This window comes from Lithobates pipiens, unplaced genomic scaffold, assembly GCF_037356315.1.
Source record: "Lithobates pipiens isolate NorthernLeopardFrog02 unplaced genomic scaffold, aLitPip1_a1.2 Scaffold_23, whole genome shotgun sequence".
Classification (NCBI taxonomy): Eukaryota; Metazoa; Chordata; class Amphibia; order Anura; family Ranidae; genus Lithobates; species Lithobates pipiens.
This window is the reverse complement of record NW_027507785.1, coordinates 179,413,845-179,432,219: the sequence shown is the minus strand read 5'-3', so window position 1 is coordinate 179,432,219 and position 18,375 is coordinate 179,413,845. Positions and strand designations below refer to the sequence as shown.

The following is an 18,375-nucleotide window of genomic DNA, read 5'->3' as shown; positions in this document are numbered from 1 at the left end:
AAATCATTTATAAATAAATCCACAGCAGAAGAATAGAATATAATTTAACTGGCAACGGGGCTAGATGGTGTTCCTGTATCCTTTGCTGGCACTTAAACGCTGAAGCATCTGCCAGCGTGCATAAGCCTTTACACCTGTGTCCCCATCTGCGTCCCCACCAATCAGTGTTAGAAAAACCATCACACCAGGTCACTATTACACACTGGTTAACAGCGAGGCAGCAACAGGTCTGCACTAAAGCACTTCACTGGCTGCCCACAGTCCCAGCAGCCATATAGTGAGATGCCGGGAGGGATTGCGGGACCTGTGCTGCATATTGCCAGGGGTGAATATGCAGTGCAGGTTCCACAACTGACAGGAGGACCAGGGACTCCAGCGGTGGGCCTGGAAGAAATGGCCCAGCGGGCCAGATGTAGCCCACGGGCCGTACTTTGGAGACCCCTGCAGTAGAGAGTGCTACAGTTGTGCTCAAAAGTTTGCATACCTTGGCAGAAATCATGAATTTTGGCATTAATATTGAAACTATGACTGATCATGCCAAAAAAAAAAAAAAAAAAAATTTAAAGGATATTGATTATATAAAGCCATTTATTTATTATATCCAACACAAAAATAAAAGGCAGAGTTATAACCTTTGTCAGACTTTACTTCTAGGACCTAAACCACTTAATATTGCTACTTACAAGTTTCTCCATTTAAGTAGGCCAGTAGATCCTTTCTATCAGGTCTTCTGACAACAGGGATGTTTTCAGTCTGGGAGGAAAAAAAAAACAAAAAAAAAAAAAAAACATACCAGCATATCCATTAAAAAATAAAGTCTTAATACTTTCAGTAAAAACAATAATAATAATCTTGCAGAAAACAAGGAATTCTAATGCAAATTCCACTTAACACAGGCTTGATATTCAGAGACATTTGGTTATATGCTGGGTTATAGATTCTGTGTAACAAATCAGAACCATTTTAGGTTTGTGTCAGAACTTGTTCTAGGGCATTTACACAAGAGCAAGGCAGATATTAGCATCTTGAAAGGGGAAATAGTCTTATCCAGCCATAAATCAGGCATTTGTGCTAAAAACGCTGTGTCTATTGCTCTGGTAAGTGGTTCTGTGTGCCGGTGAAGAAGCACTGTATGGATTATTTTGCACCGAAATCTCCCACCTGAAGCATTACTTTTTTTTTTTTTTTTTGGGCTTTGTCTAAATCGCTGATGAATATGGAGCACTGATTCGTACCGTTTGTTGCGAGTCTGAGAAAGCGAAATTGGATGCAAAGACTAAATGATGAAAATTGTGCCCTGCTCAGGTGCAAAGGAAACACCATCACTGAACATTGAGCGTTTTGCAGGCCTTCGGCAGTACAAAATGTTCCCATGAACTACAGCCGCAGTTCCCTTGCACCTGGTTTCCATCATGAATATCAACAAGGGTATTCCTCTGGGGCACTCATGGAGTACAGTGTGAAAATGAAGCAAGCATGTCCAAAGCGTATATACTGCATCCCAGGTGGGGACTATCCTGTAGCAAATTCCTCCAAGCAAAAAAGTGGAAGGAAGCAGCAGAGTTCCTCATGAACAGCCCTAGGTGGAAGTGGTGGTAAAGTGTGTGACCCAAGTTGTGATGTAACACCTGATCATTCATTAGAGACAAATCTCTTAGTGGTTGAATTTTAGGAGAAAGTGTGAAAAGTTTAAATTGCATAAGCAATACATTCTAAACACATTTCCAGTTTCTTGTTTAAAAGTCTACACACATACTATTCAGGATACACGCAATGCAATTGTAATGCAAGCAATGGAGATATTTTGTCTCATGCTCGCAGAGAGACTACAGTAACAGTTGAGACAGGGTCAACCTGCATATTTATCTGCCCATATCACTGGTCTTTAAACAAGACCTGGGCTTTGCCTGCAACAGTGGACATAACTTCCAAAAGCGGTCTTCGAGGTCTGGGGTCCATGGAGATTGACCAAAATCCTGGATCTGCATAGCACCCAGTGGCTTATTTAACATAGTGCAAAGAGTGCTGACGCGAGCACCCATGCAGGATCCAGTGCCTGAAGAAATAGGCCGTCCCTACAGAGTGGGGTCCAGATATGGCTCCAAAGGCTTTGCATAGTTTGCAGCAATCCAGGATGCAGTGCTTTCAAGTTGATTATAAGACAGGGAAGAGTTGATTGAAGAACGCAAGAATGAAAGATTAACTCCTGGACACAGAGCGCATGCAAATATGCGGCCTGGCCTTGGGGCCAAGCAGCCTCATTGTGTGCAATAGCGCCATAGTGCCATGCCAAAGGCATTTGCCCTGGGCGCTCCCAGCACAGTTACCAGCAGCTAAAGGAAGAATGAAAGCTTCCATTTGCATCTTGTGATCGGGAGCCTTCCGGTTAGGTGACCGCCGTGACAGCCAATGGTGGTCCCATGACAATAAGCCTCACCTCTCCAGTCAAGGACCACTTGTGGAGAGCTTCAGAAAGGCCTGGAATTAGCAGGTACAATTGTTTCAAAAGAAAACAATAAGTAATGCATTCAACTGCAATGGCCTGTATGCAGGCTCACCATGCAAGACTCCATTGCTGAAGAAAAAGCATGTTGAAGCTTGTTTAAAAGTTTGCTGCACAACATTTAGACAAGCGTGTAAAATACTGGGAGAATATAGTCTGGTCAGAGGAGATCAAAATTGAACTCTTTGGATGCCATAATACATACCATGTTTGAAGGTTAAATGGCACTGCACAACAACCCAAAAACACCCCCATACCAACAGTAAGGCTTGAAGGTGGGATCATGGTGTTGAGGCTTTTTTTCAGCACACAGTACTGGCAAACAATTTCATTGAATGAAGGATGAATAGAAAAATGTACCAAGACATTCTTGATAAAAATCTGCTGCCATCTACCAGGATGATTTAGATGAAAACAAGGGTGGACATTTCAACAAGAGAATGATCCCAAACACAAAGCCAAGGAAACTCAATTGCCCAGCCAATCACTTGATTTGAAACCAAAAGAACAGGGGTCCCCAGCCGGCGGGCGAGGTGTCAGAAGCGGGCGGCGAGAGATGACATCTTTCACCACACGCCCCACATCTCACTCTCCTTCATTCACTCAAAATTGGCCACTACACAGAACTTAAAAAAAAAATTAAGTTTGAAAGAACACTGCACAAATAAGGTGTGGCATAAAATATTGCAACAACCACCATTTTATTCTATAGGGTCTCTTTAAAAAAATAAAAATAATATAAAAATAAATATGTTTGGGTGTTCCAAGTAAAATTTCTAGCAGGAAAAAGGGGGATTTTTATAACAGCTTACCTGTAAAATCCTTTCCTTGGAGTACTTCACGGCACACAGAGCACCATAGTAAATCACTATGTGGGTATATAAGCACCTTCAGGTGATTGACACTGGTATACCCAATACATGAAGTTCACTTCCTATATAACCCCTCCTCCTACCAGGAGTACTTCAGTATTTGTAGCAAAACAATATACCTAAACCCCACAAAGAGGAGAGGACCGCTGTGTCCCATGATGTACTCCAAGAAAAGGATTTTACAGGTAAGCTGTTATAAAAATACTATTTTCTTTTACTGTACATCACGGGACACAGAGCACCATAGTAATCACTATGTGGGCTGTCCCACAGCAATGCTATTTGAGGGGAGGGAGACAAGCCGTAGGGCACCCCCAGACTTGAGGACCTATACTGCTGCCTGCAGCATACTGCGCCCAAAGGCGATATATCCTCATGCCTTCTTACATCCACCTGATAAAACTTGAAAAATGTATGTACTAAAGACCAAGTTGCGGCCATACAGATCTGAGCTATGGAGGCCTGGTGAATCACTGCCCAAGAAGCACTAACCGCCCTGGTAGAGTGCGCTTTGACTTGAAAAGGTGGAATCTTACCCCTTAAATCATAAGTCTGAATTATAACTTGCCAAATCCACTTAGCAACATTGTCTACTGGACAAGAGACTATTATTCACACTGGAAATCACAGCGTCAACTGCTGGTACATTGCATTTTTTGGTGAATTTCACCTCCATGGGATAGAGAGCTGAGAATCTCTTTGGAGGAAGAAAAGGCTTATCCGGGTGATCCCATTCAACATAAATAAGCCGTTTTAGTAATGCATGGACAGGAAACGTATGCAAAGGCTGTGTAGGTTTTAAAAGGAACCTAAAGAAAAGACTTTCAGCTGCCTTCGTTAGGGGTAGCTTGAAAGTGGAACGAACCATCTCTGTAAGAGACTGTACCAGCAATTTCTCAGATTGCGAGGCTGAAAAAGGTTCATCCACCGTTGTCTCCTCCGCAGAGGAGTAAATCGGTTTGTCTTTCCTCCTGATCACCTGAGGGTAAAACCTCATCCTCTACCCACTGTCCCCTTGGTAAAGAATCCGAGAGGGATCTAACACGCTTCCTATCCTTTTGGATGGAGGATGCAATTAAAGTCACTAATCTTCCTTCTAGGCCCCGCAGGGCGAAGGAAAATGCATCTTCAGTCACGTATACAGGGGCCGAGATGTGAGAAGCAGCTGCACCAGCAATTGGTCCCAATGACTCACCCTGTCTTGCCATATCTGGTATTTCAGGAGAGGATGACAAAGTGGAGGCATGACTAGAGTTCCCAGCGCCTGGGGGTGGAATTTTTGGTACCGTCTTTGTGGTGTCTTTTTGGAAGCCATAGTAACAGGCACAAAAGCAGAGGCACCAAGTAAATGTACTATTTGCTGAGCAATAGTCTAGCAATACAATGCCGATATAAAGTTCAGCTTGGTGCTGAGTAAAAATGTATTTCCAGTACGTGCCCCCAGCACTCCTGTGTGTCAGACTTGCATCTCTTCAGTCGCATCTGATAGAGATCTTCCGTTAATGAAAAGTGTCTGTTTTAAATGCCTCAGGTGCAAGCTCCAGCGTCTGCACCGTGTGCTCCTCGTGGACGCTACGCCCCCGCACACGGCGCCATGCCTAAGCCGCGCCCCTCGCCATAAACCTTCCCTCTCATTACAAATTAACAACAGCATGCCACGTGGACGGCATTCGGGTCTGCTAGTGCAGGGAGTACAAACTGCTGTTGTACCTCCCAGCCCCTTAGTTCCCCTAGGGGGGGGGGGGGGGAGAAGAACATGCTGCAAACTTTGTTCAAGATTAAGAAACCCCCCCGGCTACTGAGACCACACACATGCTGTTTTAGCTGGACACTGAGCTGACTGAGAAGCAACGTACCAAAATATGTGCATTTACTTCCTCTAGTGGAGACAACATTTTACTCATGGAAGAAAGAAAAAAAAAAAAACATAGGTGGACTTTTTACAGTTTCTAAGCTTCTTCCCTTACAACAGTATCCTGCAGCGAGGATAAGGTAACAGACAGATCCAAACTTCACCCATCACAGCAGGCTTTGTTAGCAAACCTCCAAGGACGGGGTCCCTTTTTTATCGGGGTTCCACTCTCTTGGACCTGTATTAGCACCCTGCCAGGAGAAAACTTTAGGCAATGTAGGCATGACCAAAAAGTCCTGGGTCCCGGGGTCCAGCCCTGCAAGGAGAGGCGTTACAGGCAAAACCTCGTGCTTCGTATACGAGGCCTGGGTACCATCCACCTTGGCCTCAGTGGCACTTTGGATGGAGTGGGTCATTGGAGGATGTTCAAATCCAGCAAGGATCCCTCCAGTGGAGCTCTTCAGAGCACATGTTCACTCGTGACCAACACCTTAGACACTGGCGAAAAAAACTGGGGAGGTACCCCTGGTAGGAGGGGAGTTATATAGGGAGTGAACTTCCTGTATTGTATACCAGTGTCCATCACCTGAAGGTGCCTATATACCCACATAGTGATTACTATGGTGCTCTGTATCCCGTGATGTACGATTTCATTTTTGTACTCACCGTAAAAAAAAAATCCTTCTTTGAAGTTCACTGATGGACACAGCTCCTTTAATTCTTAACCTTAGGGTTATCATGCCACCTTCAGGAGAGGACTAGGCAGAACATGTAAAAACAGCAAGACTGCACAGCACCGCCCAGGGAGTGGTCCCTCTGTCTATAACCCCTCATCCTGCAGCTCAGTTTGCCAAAAAGCAGTACAAACATAAATAGGAGGGGGGGGGGGTGCTGTGTCCATCAATGAACTTCAGAGAAAAGGATTTTATGGCGAGTACAAAAATCCTATTTTCTCTTTCGTTCATTGACGGACACAGCTCCTTTAATTCTTGACCTTAGGGACGTCCCCAAGCAGTGTAAAAAAAAAAAAAATAAAAAAAAAAAAAAAAAACACACGAGGGGTGGAAAAAGCAAAAAAAATAATTACTTCACCCACAACAAAAAGGAACACCTCAAAAAGTAGGAGCTGCCATCTTAAACGGCCGCTATCAAAACCTGCGGCCAACTTATGCATCAAAGATGTGTTCACAACAAACTTGTAACTGAAAAAGTGTAAATTGCCACCTTACACAGCCGCCTGTAAAACCTTGCGGCGCAAAGCATGTATCCGAAGATGCACTTACGTCACTTTGTAGAATTTAGTGAGTGTGTGAACGGACGACCAAGTCGCCACTTTACACACCTGGGAAACAGACGCTTGATGTCAGAAAGCCCAGGCGGTTCCAATTGCACTGGTGGAATGTGCCACGACAGGAAAAAGGGGCACCCACCCCCTTAAGGCATAGGCCTGAACCACAATCTGTCTGATCCAGTGAGAAATGGTGGAGGACGAGACGGCCAGACTTTTTTTTTTTTGTCGGACCAGCCACCGAGACAAACAAACAGAGTCCGTCTTCTGGAAGGGAGCCGTAGCAGACAGATACACCCGTAGAGCCTGGACCGCGTCCAAGGAATGTAAGACAACTTCTTTCTTAGGACATAGGGATGGTAACACTATGTTCTCATTTAGATGGAATGCCGAAACCACCTCTGAAAGGAAAGCGCGCTGCGGACATAGCACCGTCTTATCCTTGTGAATAACCAGGTAGAGAGACTTGCATGACAAGGCCCCCAACTCAAACCCTCCTGGCAGATGTAATAGCCACTAGAAAAACTACTTTCCTGAGAAAGTTGTTTTTAAACGGCGGTTTTTGAAGCGCCGATGGCACCAGATTCAGATCCCACAGAGGTAGTGGTGGTTGAACTGGAGGGACTACATGTCGAACCCCTTGTACAAAAGTACCCACCAATGAGTGAGTCGCCAAGGGACATTGGAAAGAGACAGCCAAGGTCGATATCTGCCCGTTGATGGTGCTTAAGGCAAGTTTCTAATAAACGGACGGAAGAAAAAGCCTCTTAAGCGGAAAATGAGGACCCTTGCCTGCGGCGTGGCTCCTTAGTCTTCCTGACCTGTGTGAGCAAGGTACTCTTCCCACCTGTGACATTTTTAATGTCATCCAACGAGGCTCCAAAGAGCCGCTCACCAAGGAAGGGTAGATCCGTCATGGCTTTTTTTTTTTTTTTTTTTTAGATGCCTGGTCAGCCAACCAGCATTTTAGCCAAATCAGACGCCTCAGCACCACTGCGGACACTGAAGCCCTGCATAACAGAGGAAGGGTATCCAGGGCCGCATCGCAAATGTACTTAAGGCCTTGCACTAACTGGTCTGCTAGTTCCATGCAGACAGGAGAAGCCTGTTCTCCCAGTTCACGGTGCAAACGTTTTGCCCATTCAGTAAGTGTCTGCGACACAAGTGCTGTGGCCAGCACTGGTCGTATTGCTGACCCCACAACCGTAAACAAGGAACGGGTCACTGCCTCGGTCTTCCTGTCAGTAGGGGCCTTAAATGCAGGAGTGCCCTCTACCGGGATTGTGGTTACTTTTTACCAATTATGCGTCCGCACACCGCCTCCACCCTGGCAACGAACGTTTCAAGGACCGCCAACAAAGCGTCCAAAGGCACTGCACTGTTTGCAGACAAACCGGTTGCAATTGCAGGGAGTTCTGGGGCAGAAACACCTATGCTGACCCACCTTGTCTGCCACCCTTGGGGACTTAGGACAAAAAAAAAAAAAAAACTGAGCTGCAGGAAGCAGGCTGAGGGGAACTGTAACGTTATGTTTTTTCACATGTATTACATGTTCTGCCTAGTCCTCGCCTGAAGGTGGCGTAATAACCCTACGGTCAAGATTACTGGAGATGTGTCCCTCTATGAACGAAAGAGAAATGGCCATGGCCTCTCATGTAAAATAGCCCAAGCCCCTCACATTGAAGGCAAAAAGGGCAGTAAAGAAAAACAAAAAGGACCCCAACAGCTGGTGCAGCCCCCCGCCAGGTACATACACCGCACCTCATGCCCGGTCACACAGCGGGAATGCCCAGCTGCTCTATCCTGTCGAGGCAGGGAGAGCTGTACTTACCCCTCCTGTCGGGATTGGTGGACGCATTTCATCACAGACCCATCACCCGAGCAGTACGGGGTGGCTGTTGGCCACGGCACACTAAGAGGGACAGCAATAGCCCAGTCATGTGTGCCCCGGAGCATATAGCTCAACGGCCACCCCTGGAGCAGAAGGGGTACGTCATGGCCAACCCAGCGTGTAGCTAGGGTCTGCTCATGCTCGATGGCCAGGCTAAGAAGACTACAAGGATCTATATCATCAAGCCTGTCACCCAGCCCCGGCTGTCAATTGTAGTTCCCAGGATCAAAATTGCAGAAAAATTCCCAGGACCAATGGTCCCCTCAGGGAGCCAGGTCCTTCTACACTAGGCAGACGAAAAAAAAAATAAAAAATAAAAAATAAAAACTGAGCTGCAGGAAGCAGGGGTTATAGCCAGAGGGTGGTGCTGTGCAGTCTTGCTGTTTTTACGTGTTCTGCCTAGTCCTCTCCTGAAGGTGGCATAACTCCAAGGTCAAAAATTAAAGGAGCTCTGTCAGTCAATGAACGAAAGAGAAAATTATTTTTACTTGTAATCAACAAATGTAAGAAAAAGTTCAGTCTTTAAAATGGTTAAACTGCCTTCATTTCATTTATCTGGAGTTCTTTCCTTTGATAAAAGAATGAAAAGATACTTTGTTTCTACTTATTCAGGCACTGTGATTAAAATTGGCAGGCTACCCGGATTTATTTATTTTTTCCTTTCCCAGCTGAGAGAACACTTTGCACTTGTTAGAAATAATCGCAGCATGCTGTTTTGAAGATCGGGAAGAGAAAAAGATTGCGATTTTGAGAGACAGAGATACACACAGCACAATGCCTAGCAATCACTTCCCATGTGAATTATAATGTGGGGAGGGGAGGTGACTAAAACCCCTTTTACACTGGGGCACTTGAGCACTAAAAATAGCACCTGCAAAGTGCCCTGAAAGAGCCACTCCTGTCTCTCCAATGTGAAAGCCCAAGGGCTTTCACACTGGAGCGGTGCACTGGCAGGATGCTAAAAAAAGTCCTGCTAGCAGCATCTTTGGAGCAGTGCGTATACTGCTCCTCTACCGCTCCTGCCCAATGAAATCAATGGGCAGCACGGTTATACTGTGTTGCCTTATGAGTTTATGTGAAAACTTCATATCTGTAAAATATTGTAATTATGAATATACCTAATTTGGCTTGCATCTATGAAAGCTGGGTAACAGGGCTTCCCCCAAGCGCTTGTTAAGAGCAGACAATGCAGAGCCAAGACTTGTATATACCAACAATGGAGAGTCAATTCCATTGTTCTACACCTACTCGCTTCAAAAAGGACCCCACGCTGTGTGTATGCAATGAAGGGAGCCCAACCCATAATACCCAAGTTCCTGGGGAAATCCAATTAAATCTTCTGCCCAGAATAGTCACAAGGATTTGCATAAAAGGGGGCCGACTTATGTAAGCCCTCCAATCATGATCCAAGCTAGGGCAGCCTATGGGGCATCAGCATGAAGGCATATACTCAGAGCAAAGGGGAGGTAACAGCTCTCTTTTTGGGAAAACATCCATCAGAGTGGAACGTTGATAAGGATGGGTAATTATGGGAAAGGTGTGCCCTGTTACTTGTAACTAAATATGCTTGTAGATCACTGTCTGAAAGAATATACTCTGCATTCCTTCATGTAAATATTTTATTTCAACCTAGTATTTTCTTCCTTGATGTAAGACCATAGATAGAAATTTGTGTATTAGCTAGACTTTCAACTACTTTTAATAAAGGTTATTATATTTAAAGCTTTTCCTCCTGGTCAATTGAATTCTCATTTAACCCATATCATATCTTGTGATTAATAAATCAGAAATATAGATTTTAGAGGTTAACAACTGCCAGCAAAGAGCTGCTGCAGCAGCGCTTTGCGGGTGGGTTTAACCCTTTCTCGGCCGCTAACAGGGGTAAAAAGTTCCCTGCTTTTGGCCGAATAGCGCCGCTAAATTTATGGTAATACGCCGCTAAAAATAGCGCCGCTTTGCCACTGATGCACTCACCGCCCCAGTGTGAAAGAAGCCCAAGACCCACGACAGGGGGAACCACTAGAATATTTTTTGAGTGGTCAATTCACATGACTACCTGAAATGAAATATGGTGTTTTTTTGTTTTTTAAACACATTTGTGAAATGTGCGGGAGGCAATTGCACAATACATATGTTTGCATTGTGGTGCTTTGCTATTGTATTAGCAAGCGCAACCTCATCTTTATATATTTTATGAAAAACATATATATTGCGCTTTTTGTTCCACCCAAAAGGGGAAGCTCCGCTTGTTTGGCGGCGGATATCTGTCAAAACCAGGAAGATCACCACACGATTAACAGCCATCCTCCTTCCCCTGCCTTCTGAGAGAAACACGTTTGCAGATTCCTAAAAAATATTGCCAGGGACCCAACCCATAAAAAGGCAAAGCTATAGGCCATTGACCTTGTGTTAGGAAAGGCACCTTACCTTATACTCCCTTTAGAATAGGATTTTTTTTCAGAGAGGACATTGTGCAAACATATCCTTACTTAGCCTATCTGGATAAGAGCTGAACAATCCTAGAAACCAGGTATCCCATCAGTGACTTAGATAAAACTACGCAAAGCTCAGGTTTGTGCAAAACACTTTATTTTAAGTGATTATGCAAGACTAGAGAACAATCTACTGAAGTCAAAGCCATTAACACTGATGAAGCAGCAATGTAACTAGCATGGGACATCATTACAGGGGCAATTTCACATAAAATAATTTAACCTGCCTATACAAAAGTACACTTTTAAACACTTTACTGAATAGAAAACAGTGATTATTGGATTGAACAGTCATGGAAAACTGGCTTTGCACTTACCGCAGCACGTCTGACATATACAGGATGGGAAAGATGAACATTGTTAAGCAAGAACAAGATGGAGTCAAGAGTATAGTATTCTCTTGGTTGCCCTTCTTTTCCAGTTCTAAAATGAAAAACAAAAAAAAAAAAAAAACACAGAAAAAATTATGATGGATAGGGGTAGCTTTCAAGATAATCACTTTTCATCATTTATAGAAGACAGTAAAATGCTACAACCTAGGCATTGGACATGTTTTGGAGGTACAAAACTGTAAAACAGATTTATTGTTTTTTAACCAGGGTGCCCAAGCACCCTGAGGTTCTTTCAGGTTTCTTCAAGGTTACCTAGGCAAAATGCTTAAAAATTTCCCAAAAGTTCTATACAAGCCAGAAGGTGGACCAAGGATGCCTTTACAGTTACACAAAGTCGCAGGTTTTCATTGTGCACAATTACAACCTTCTGACCATTGGTGTTCTAACAACCAGTGACATCATCAATAACCAAGTAGGACATTGGGTGCCTGCTTTCCCCTCTCCATCAGTAATGGGGTCACATTAGCTGAGTGAGGGAGAGAAACATTACAATACTAGTCAGTACCAGTGTGATGCTTTGGAAGAATAAGTCACGTTGGGTGTCCTGCATGTGTGGATGTTGCTATGTTATGTAAAAGGATTTGTTTCATTTTTTGACATTTTAGAATGGGGTACCTCAAGATTGTACATAATTTTAAAGGGTTGACTGGCAAAAGGTTGGGAAACAGTTCTGTAGATAACTAATGGTTCTTGGGAGCTTAAGGTAATCAAGTGGAAAAACATCCAAATCATGCCGATGACATTTAGCGCTGATTCACACCACATGCAGTCCAGTGCGTTTTTTTCTGCATCAGAAACACATGGATAGTAGGATATATGGTTTTAAAATGGTACAGCTCACACCGATGCGTTCAGTTCCAGTGCATTGCAGAAAAGAAAAGTAGAACATGTGCTTTTTTTCCAGCAATGGAATGCACATGTCCGTATTTAAGACGGGGGGGGGGGGGGGGGAGGGGAATACAACTGCCTAGTTTGATTCAAAGCACAGGACTGGCTAAGGTCTCTTTCACACGAATGATCCAGTCAGGTCCGCCTGTCTGTTTGTTTTTTAGGCAGACCTGAAGTGATGCTCCATAGACCTCTATGGAGCGTTATATGTCAGCAGACATGTCCACTGACATCCGACTTGCTCCGATCCGAAAAAAAAGTGTGACGGAGGAAAAACCTACTTTTCCCATCTGTCTGCGGATCGGATGACGGACTCTGCCAGGGGGAGAGCGTCCCTGCGACAGGTCCGTCCCTGAGCAGCGTGTAGAGACAGACCTGTCATCTTCCTGCTCAGCTGGGAATGGAGCGATCCCGACTGGGCAAGCGGATGTTCACAGGGTGAATCAGCACAGATCTGTCCCACGTGAAAGAGGCCTAATACACCTGACAGGCAGTCATGTAGGAGGTGAAATCAGAGTGGGTGAAGTACTTACATTTCCAATCTGCTTTACGGATAGCTTTAACCACTTGAAGACAGACATGTTAAAACCGCCTTCCTGTGCAGGCCATTTTTCAGTGTTAAAACTTTGAATGACAATTAGTCATGCAACACTAAAGCCAAAAGGCATTTTAGATTTTAGGCCAAAATGTATTCTGCTACATTTGTTAAAACAACAAATATAAAAAAAATATAAAAATAAAAAACCACACACAAACAGTCTATATTATTTAGTCAGTAGTTATAGAGCAGGGGGGTCAGCAAACCCCAGCACACGTGCCAAAGGTGGCACACAGCCGCACTCAATGGAACGCAATAGCAATCCTGGCAGATGCAATGCCCACACACGAAAGCTGGGCCAGCAGCTGCATACCGCAAAAGCAGTGCAGCTGGTTAACAACCACCTCTCTTCCAACCCACACCAAGTCTGCACTTCTTGATCTGTGCAGTGAAGCAGGTGGTCACTCCAAGTCCAGGGGGGGGCAACTCTATTATGGTAATTATACACGCCACCCCAGTGGAAGCAGCATTCTCATCTCGACTTATGGCCAGCCTTGTGTGTATATCTACCTCTGAACACTCCTCTCCCTTGGCAGCCCTGCACCAGCTGGGGGAGACCATTATGGACATAAGTTGAGGTTGTAGATTTAGTGGTTAGCTTTGCATGTAATCAATTATTTTATTTCAAGCTTTGCAAGTACAGCCTAGTAGTAATTTTCAAAGCGGGTTATACACTTTCTGCTTTGTACCTGGCTTTGCACGCATTTCTTTGCGGCACTCACAAAGCCAGGTACAACGTAGCACATACAAGGCCATTTCTAAAACAGTAAACGCAACTGGCTTTGCGAGTTCTTGTTTGTAATTAACCTTGCGACTATTGCTTTGTAACTACTACGTTAACATTTTTAATTCAAAACTACAACTTTATAAAAGGGTTTGGTAACTACTGCTTTAGAAATTCTGATTCTAAAGTGATCGTTTCTCAACTCTGTTCTAAAGCAGTAGCTCCCAAATGCGGCTTTGAGGCTATATTCACATGGGAGTTTAGCCACAATATAAAGAGGCAGCAGTAGGAATCTGATGAGTCTTGCTGCCATTTTTGACACCTGTGGAAAGCTGCAATGCACTTTGTGGATGTCCAGCAGCAATCTTCACAGGTAAATGCTGGCTGTGCCAACAGCCACAAATAGCTGCAGACACTGGCATTGTGTCATTAAAAGTGTATTGTACAGGCTCAACAGCCGCAGCTTGCCACTCACATCAAACGTATCAAACAGCAGCAGAAATCAGCAGATTCTTGCTACCACTATTCATACTAAAGCACCTATGTGACATACATGTTGTACTTTTTTTCCCATTCAACCCAGCGGGCAGAGAAAAAAAACCAACACACACACACACTTACATTTCACCATAGTAACACTAGCAATGGTAGTGCAGCGATCTCCACCGCTGAGCTATTGTGTTCTGACTGGGGGCCTGCGCTCTCAGACATTGGCCTGAGGTGTGAACATACAGGAGTTGGGGCAGAGGTGTGAAGAGGCAGGAATGGGGACGGAGCTTGGATGTGATGTCGCAGAAGTTCTTGGCTGGCATATTCATTGCAACGTTACCGTATTTACCAGACAGCACACCTCTTTTGGAACAAGAGTAAGTAACCATTGACCTCTGAAAGCTCAATGTTAATTTTGTACTATTATTGAAGTAGTTATTTATCATGATTGACAATGTAAATATATGTATTTGGCGCTGTTTTATATAAAAAAAAAAAAAAAAAAAAAAAAAAACTGCTCAAAAAAGGTTGCCTACCCCCAAAATTACCCCTTTATAGAAAAATTCTCAAAAAATAAAGTTTTTTTCACCCCCCCCCCCCCCCAAAAAAGTTGCAATTGTAACAAGTTATTTCTCACACGCAGTATAGGCATATTTACAATTACACCCCAAAGCAGTCTGCTACTCCTCCCGAGTGATACCAAATGTGTAATGCCGCATCACACCTGAGCATTTTCAGCTCATAAAAACGCTCAACAAGCAAAATCTTTAAAAAAAAGTCCAGCCTGAGTTTGTTTGGCTGGTCTTTCTCCTATGGGTCTCAGGAGTGCAATTCGTTTTACACTTGTGTGACCAGTTTTCAGCAGAGAGCAGGCTTAAGTCCGCTCTCTGCTGACGTCACCAATATCAGTCCAGGCACCGCATCATCCCAACTCTGGGAGTCTGGATCCGCCAGGTGCCTGGACTGATGCCCATCTCAGCGAGCCACTGAGAGACAGACGGTCGCTCCCCACCCTTCCACAGCTCAGCACTCCAATTAGCGTGGAGGAGCAGAGAGGAGAGGCTGCTGCAGTTCTCCACTCGGGCGGGGGGGGGGGTGTCAAATACCATACTTCTCTTAGCCCCTGTTCACATATGCACTGTCGCCTTAAGCAACAAGCCTGGTGCTCAAAAAAGTACACAAGCTTCCTTTTAGGCAGATTACCAGCATTTAACATTGCTGACCTTTGGACCTCAAAAACTCCTGTACAAAAACACCCTAAAAACGATAAGTTCAGGTGTGACTGCAGCCTTAGACTTTGCCAGCCTAGATCGGGGTTTTTCAACCAGGGTGCCACAGAGTCCCCAGAGGTGCTGCAGCAAAATGACACAAAGCCCTGTACAATCTGACCATGAAAGGGTTACTGTGTTAAGTTCTGGGTACAGAAAGCACATGCTCTCTCTCTCCCCCTCCATGCTGTTATCTGTATTTTGCTGGTAAAAGTGAAAGCTGCCCACCTGTGTCCTATCAACAGATGATGTCATTGGTTGCTAAAGGAAGGTTGGGCATCCCGCAGCCTAAAAAAAAAAAAAAAAAAAAAAAAAAAAAAGTGTTTGGCCCCTTTCACAATACCGATCCGTTCAGATCCGCCTGTCAGTTTTTCAGGTGGACCTGAACAGATGCTCCATAGAGCTCTATGGAGCGTCGGATGTCAGCGGTGACATGTCCGCTGACATCCGACCCGCTCCGAAAAAGTGTGACGGAAGAAAAAGCTATTTTTCCATCCGTCACCCGATCTCCCATAGGGGAGAGCGGCGCTGTGACAGGTCCACCCCTGCGCAGTGTGCAGAGACGGACCTGTCACCTTCCTGCTCAGCGGAGATCGCTCTGGCGATCCCCGTTGTGCAAGCGGATATCCACAGGGCAGATCATCCGCCCCGTGTGAAAGGACCCTAAGGGCTCAAACACACCTTGCATGAACGAGCCCTCAGACTGGTGTGCTCCGGGGTTTTAAACAATTCTAAAGGGTGCCTGGACAACAAAAAGGTTGCAAAATGTTGACCTATTCTAATTGTAAAAAAAGAGGGGGTGGGGGTAGAGACAAATAATTTGTTTGGGATGAAGGTCCACTTTAAAAGATGCTTAAAATATCTTCACATCATCATCCAACTGCAAAACTGGTAACTGATTATTGTAGCTGTTTTAATTGTAAAGTCGATCACTAAAAATTAAAAGCAGCCACTTCCTCAAAATAATAGTAACACTACCCCCACCACATTACAAGATATTGGGTTGTACAAAGAAATTAAATATATAAAAAGGTCTGCTAATAGAACTTAAATGGTATATAACAAGCAAGCAATGATAGCAACTGATGGTATATGCCCAAAATCTATGCCCAGCTAGTGCAAGCACAAATTCATTCCAACAGCCCATAACAATTAAACATAGTACTACACTAGCTGAATGAAAATATGCAGAGCAAACACAGAAATGCAGTCCCAAACTTGAAAGGAACCTCCACCGTGCTTCACTGTTGCCTGCAGCCACTCATTGCGCCACTCTCCAGCCCTTTGAACAAACTGTCTCTTGCTACAGCCAAATATTTCAAATTTTGACTCAGTCTGGAGAAATCAGTTGCAATTTTTCTTCAACCCAGTTCCTATGTTTTCATTCATAGTTCAGTCGCTTATCCTCATTTTCACATTGGGGGTATGGCTTTTTGGCTGCAATTTTCCCATGAAGACCACTTTTGGCCAGACTTCTCTGGACAGTAGATAAGTGTACCTTGGTCCCACTGGTTTCCACCAGTTCTGTGCCAATGTGCTACTGGACCTCTTCCAATGCCAAAGGGAAGTTGAGCATGATGTGTCCATTCGCTGCATTAAGTTTCCTCAGCCGAACACTGTGTCTATGGTCCCCAACACTGCCCAATCAATGGTGTCCTCAATGCTGAGAATTAGATGCAGATTATTATCCATTATGTCATACTATCAGGGAGACGCGTGATTGGCCCCAATTTTATTCTGAAGCAGGACAACAACCCCAAACTTACAGCCAGCCAATGTCATTACGAACTATCTTCAGCATAAAGAACAAGGAGTCCTATAAGTGATGGTTGGCCCTCACAGAGCCCTGATCTCAACATCAAGTCTGTCAGGGATTACATGGAGAGAAGGATTTGAGTCAGCCTACAGAAGATTTGTGGTTAGTTATCCAAGATGTTGGAAACACTACCTGCCAAATTCCTTTGAAAACATGTGCACCTAGAAAAATTGATGTGGGGCTTGAAGTCAAAAAGGGTAGTCACACCAAATATTGATTTGGATTTCTCTGTTTATTTTTATCATTTAACAAAATGGAAACTAAATTAACTATTTAAAAACACTTCTATTTCTGAAAGCACCCTTCATTTACAGCAGTTTTCCACACCTGCCTAAAAAGGTTTGCACAGTACTATATATAGATTACCGTATATACTCGAGTATAGGCCGACCCGAATATAAGCCGAGGCCCCCAATTTACCCCCAAAAAAACTGGCAAACTTATTGACTCGTGTATAAGCCGAGGGTGAGACATGCCTGTCCATCCCTGTGTGTGTGTCCGTCCATCCCTGTGTGTCCGTCCATCCATCCCTGTGTGTGTGTGTGTCCATCCATCCATCCATCCCTGTGTGTGTGTGTCTCCATCCATCCATCCATCCATCCCTGTGTGTGTGTGTCTCCATCCATCCATCCCTGTGTGTGTGTGTGTGTCTCCATCCATCCATCCGTGTGTGTGTGTGTGTCTCCATCCGTGTGTGTGTGTGTGTGTGTGTGTGTGTGTGTGTGTGTGTGTGTGTGTGTGTGTGTGTGTGTGTGTGTGTCCAGCCTACCTGCACCTACACCCGCAGCAGATCGCAAAACGCAGTGCGGAAATGAATAGGGTTTGCAGTGTTAGCTGCATGGCAATATAGTGTGAACCAGGGCTGAGGACCCATTCACTTTGGCAGGGAAAAGGGAATAGTTGAGTCGCAGATTTATTCCCGCTGGCCACCCACACAGAGAAGACCATCCAGCAGCCACTTTGCGTCAGCCACGACAAAAATCCCATCATGTTTAGTGGGCAGTACAGGTGTGTGTGTGTGTGTGTGTGTGTGTGTGTGTGTGTGTGTGTGTGTGTGTGTGTGTGTGTGTGTGTGTGTGTGTGTGTGTGTGTGTGTGTGTGTGTGTGTGTCCAGCCTACCTGTGTCCCGAGCCTTTGTCCCGAGCCTTCGTCCCGTCCCGTGCCGTGCCGTGCCTTGCCTTGCCTCCGTCCCGTGCCCTCTTCGTCGGCGGCCATTGTAAAATTCAAAAGCCGCGCCTCCTCCTTCGCCTGTGATAGGCGGAACACTGAATTTCCCAGCAGCCTGTGTTCCGCCTATCACGG

General features: G+C 44.8%; 1 protein-coding gene across 2 annotated transcripts in view; it reads right to left on the bottom strand.

Moving 5' to 3' along the window:
- Positions 1-18,375, bottom strand: part of CDC73 (cell division cycle 73) — a 196,007-nt gene that overhangs the window by 170,024 nt on the left and 7,608 nt on the right. For both annotated transcript variants that reach the window (XM_077452676.1, XM_077452675.1), the window contains exons 2-3: positions 11,216-11,321; positions 684-753 (exon numbers count right to left, since the gene is read on the bottom strand). In XM_077452676.1, coding sequence (XP_077308802.1) covers positions 684-753; positions 11,216-11,321 — 176 coding nt within the window. The remainder of the gene's footprint in view (positions 1-683; positions 754-11,215; positions 11,322-18,375) is intronic.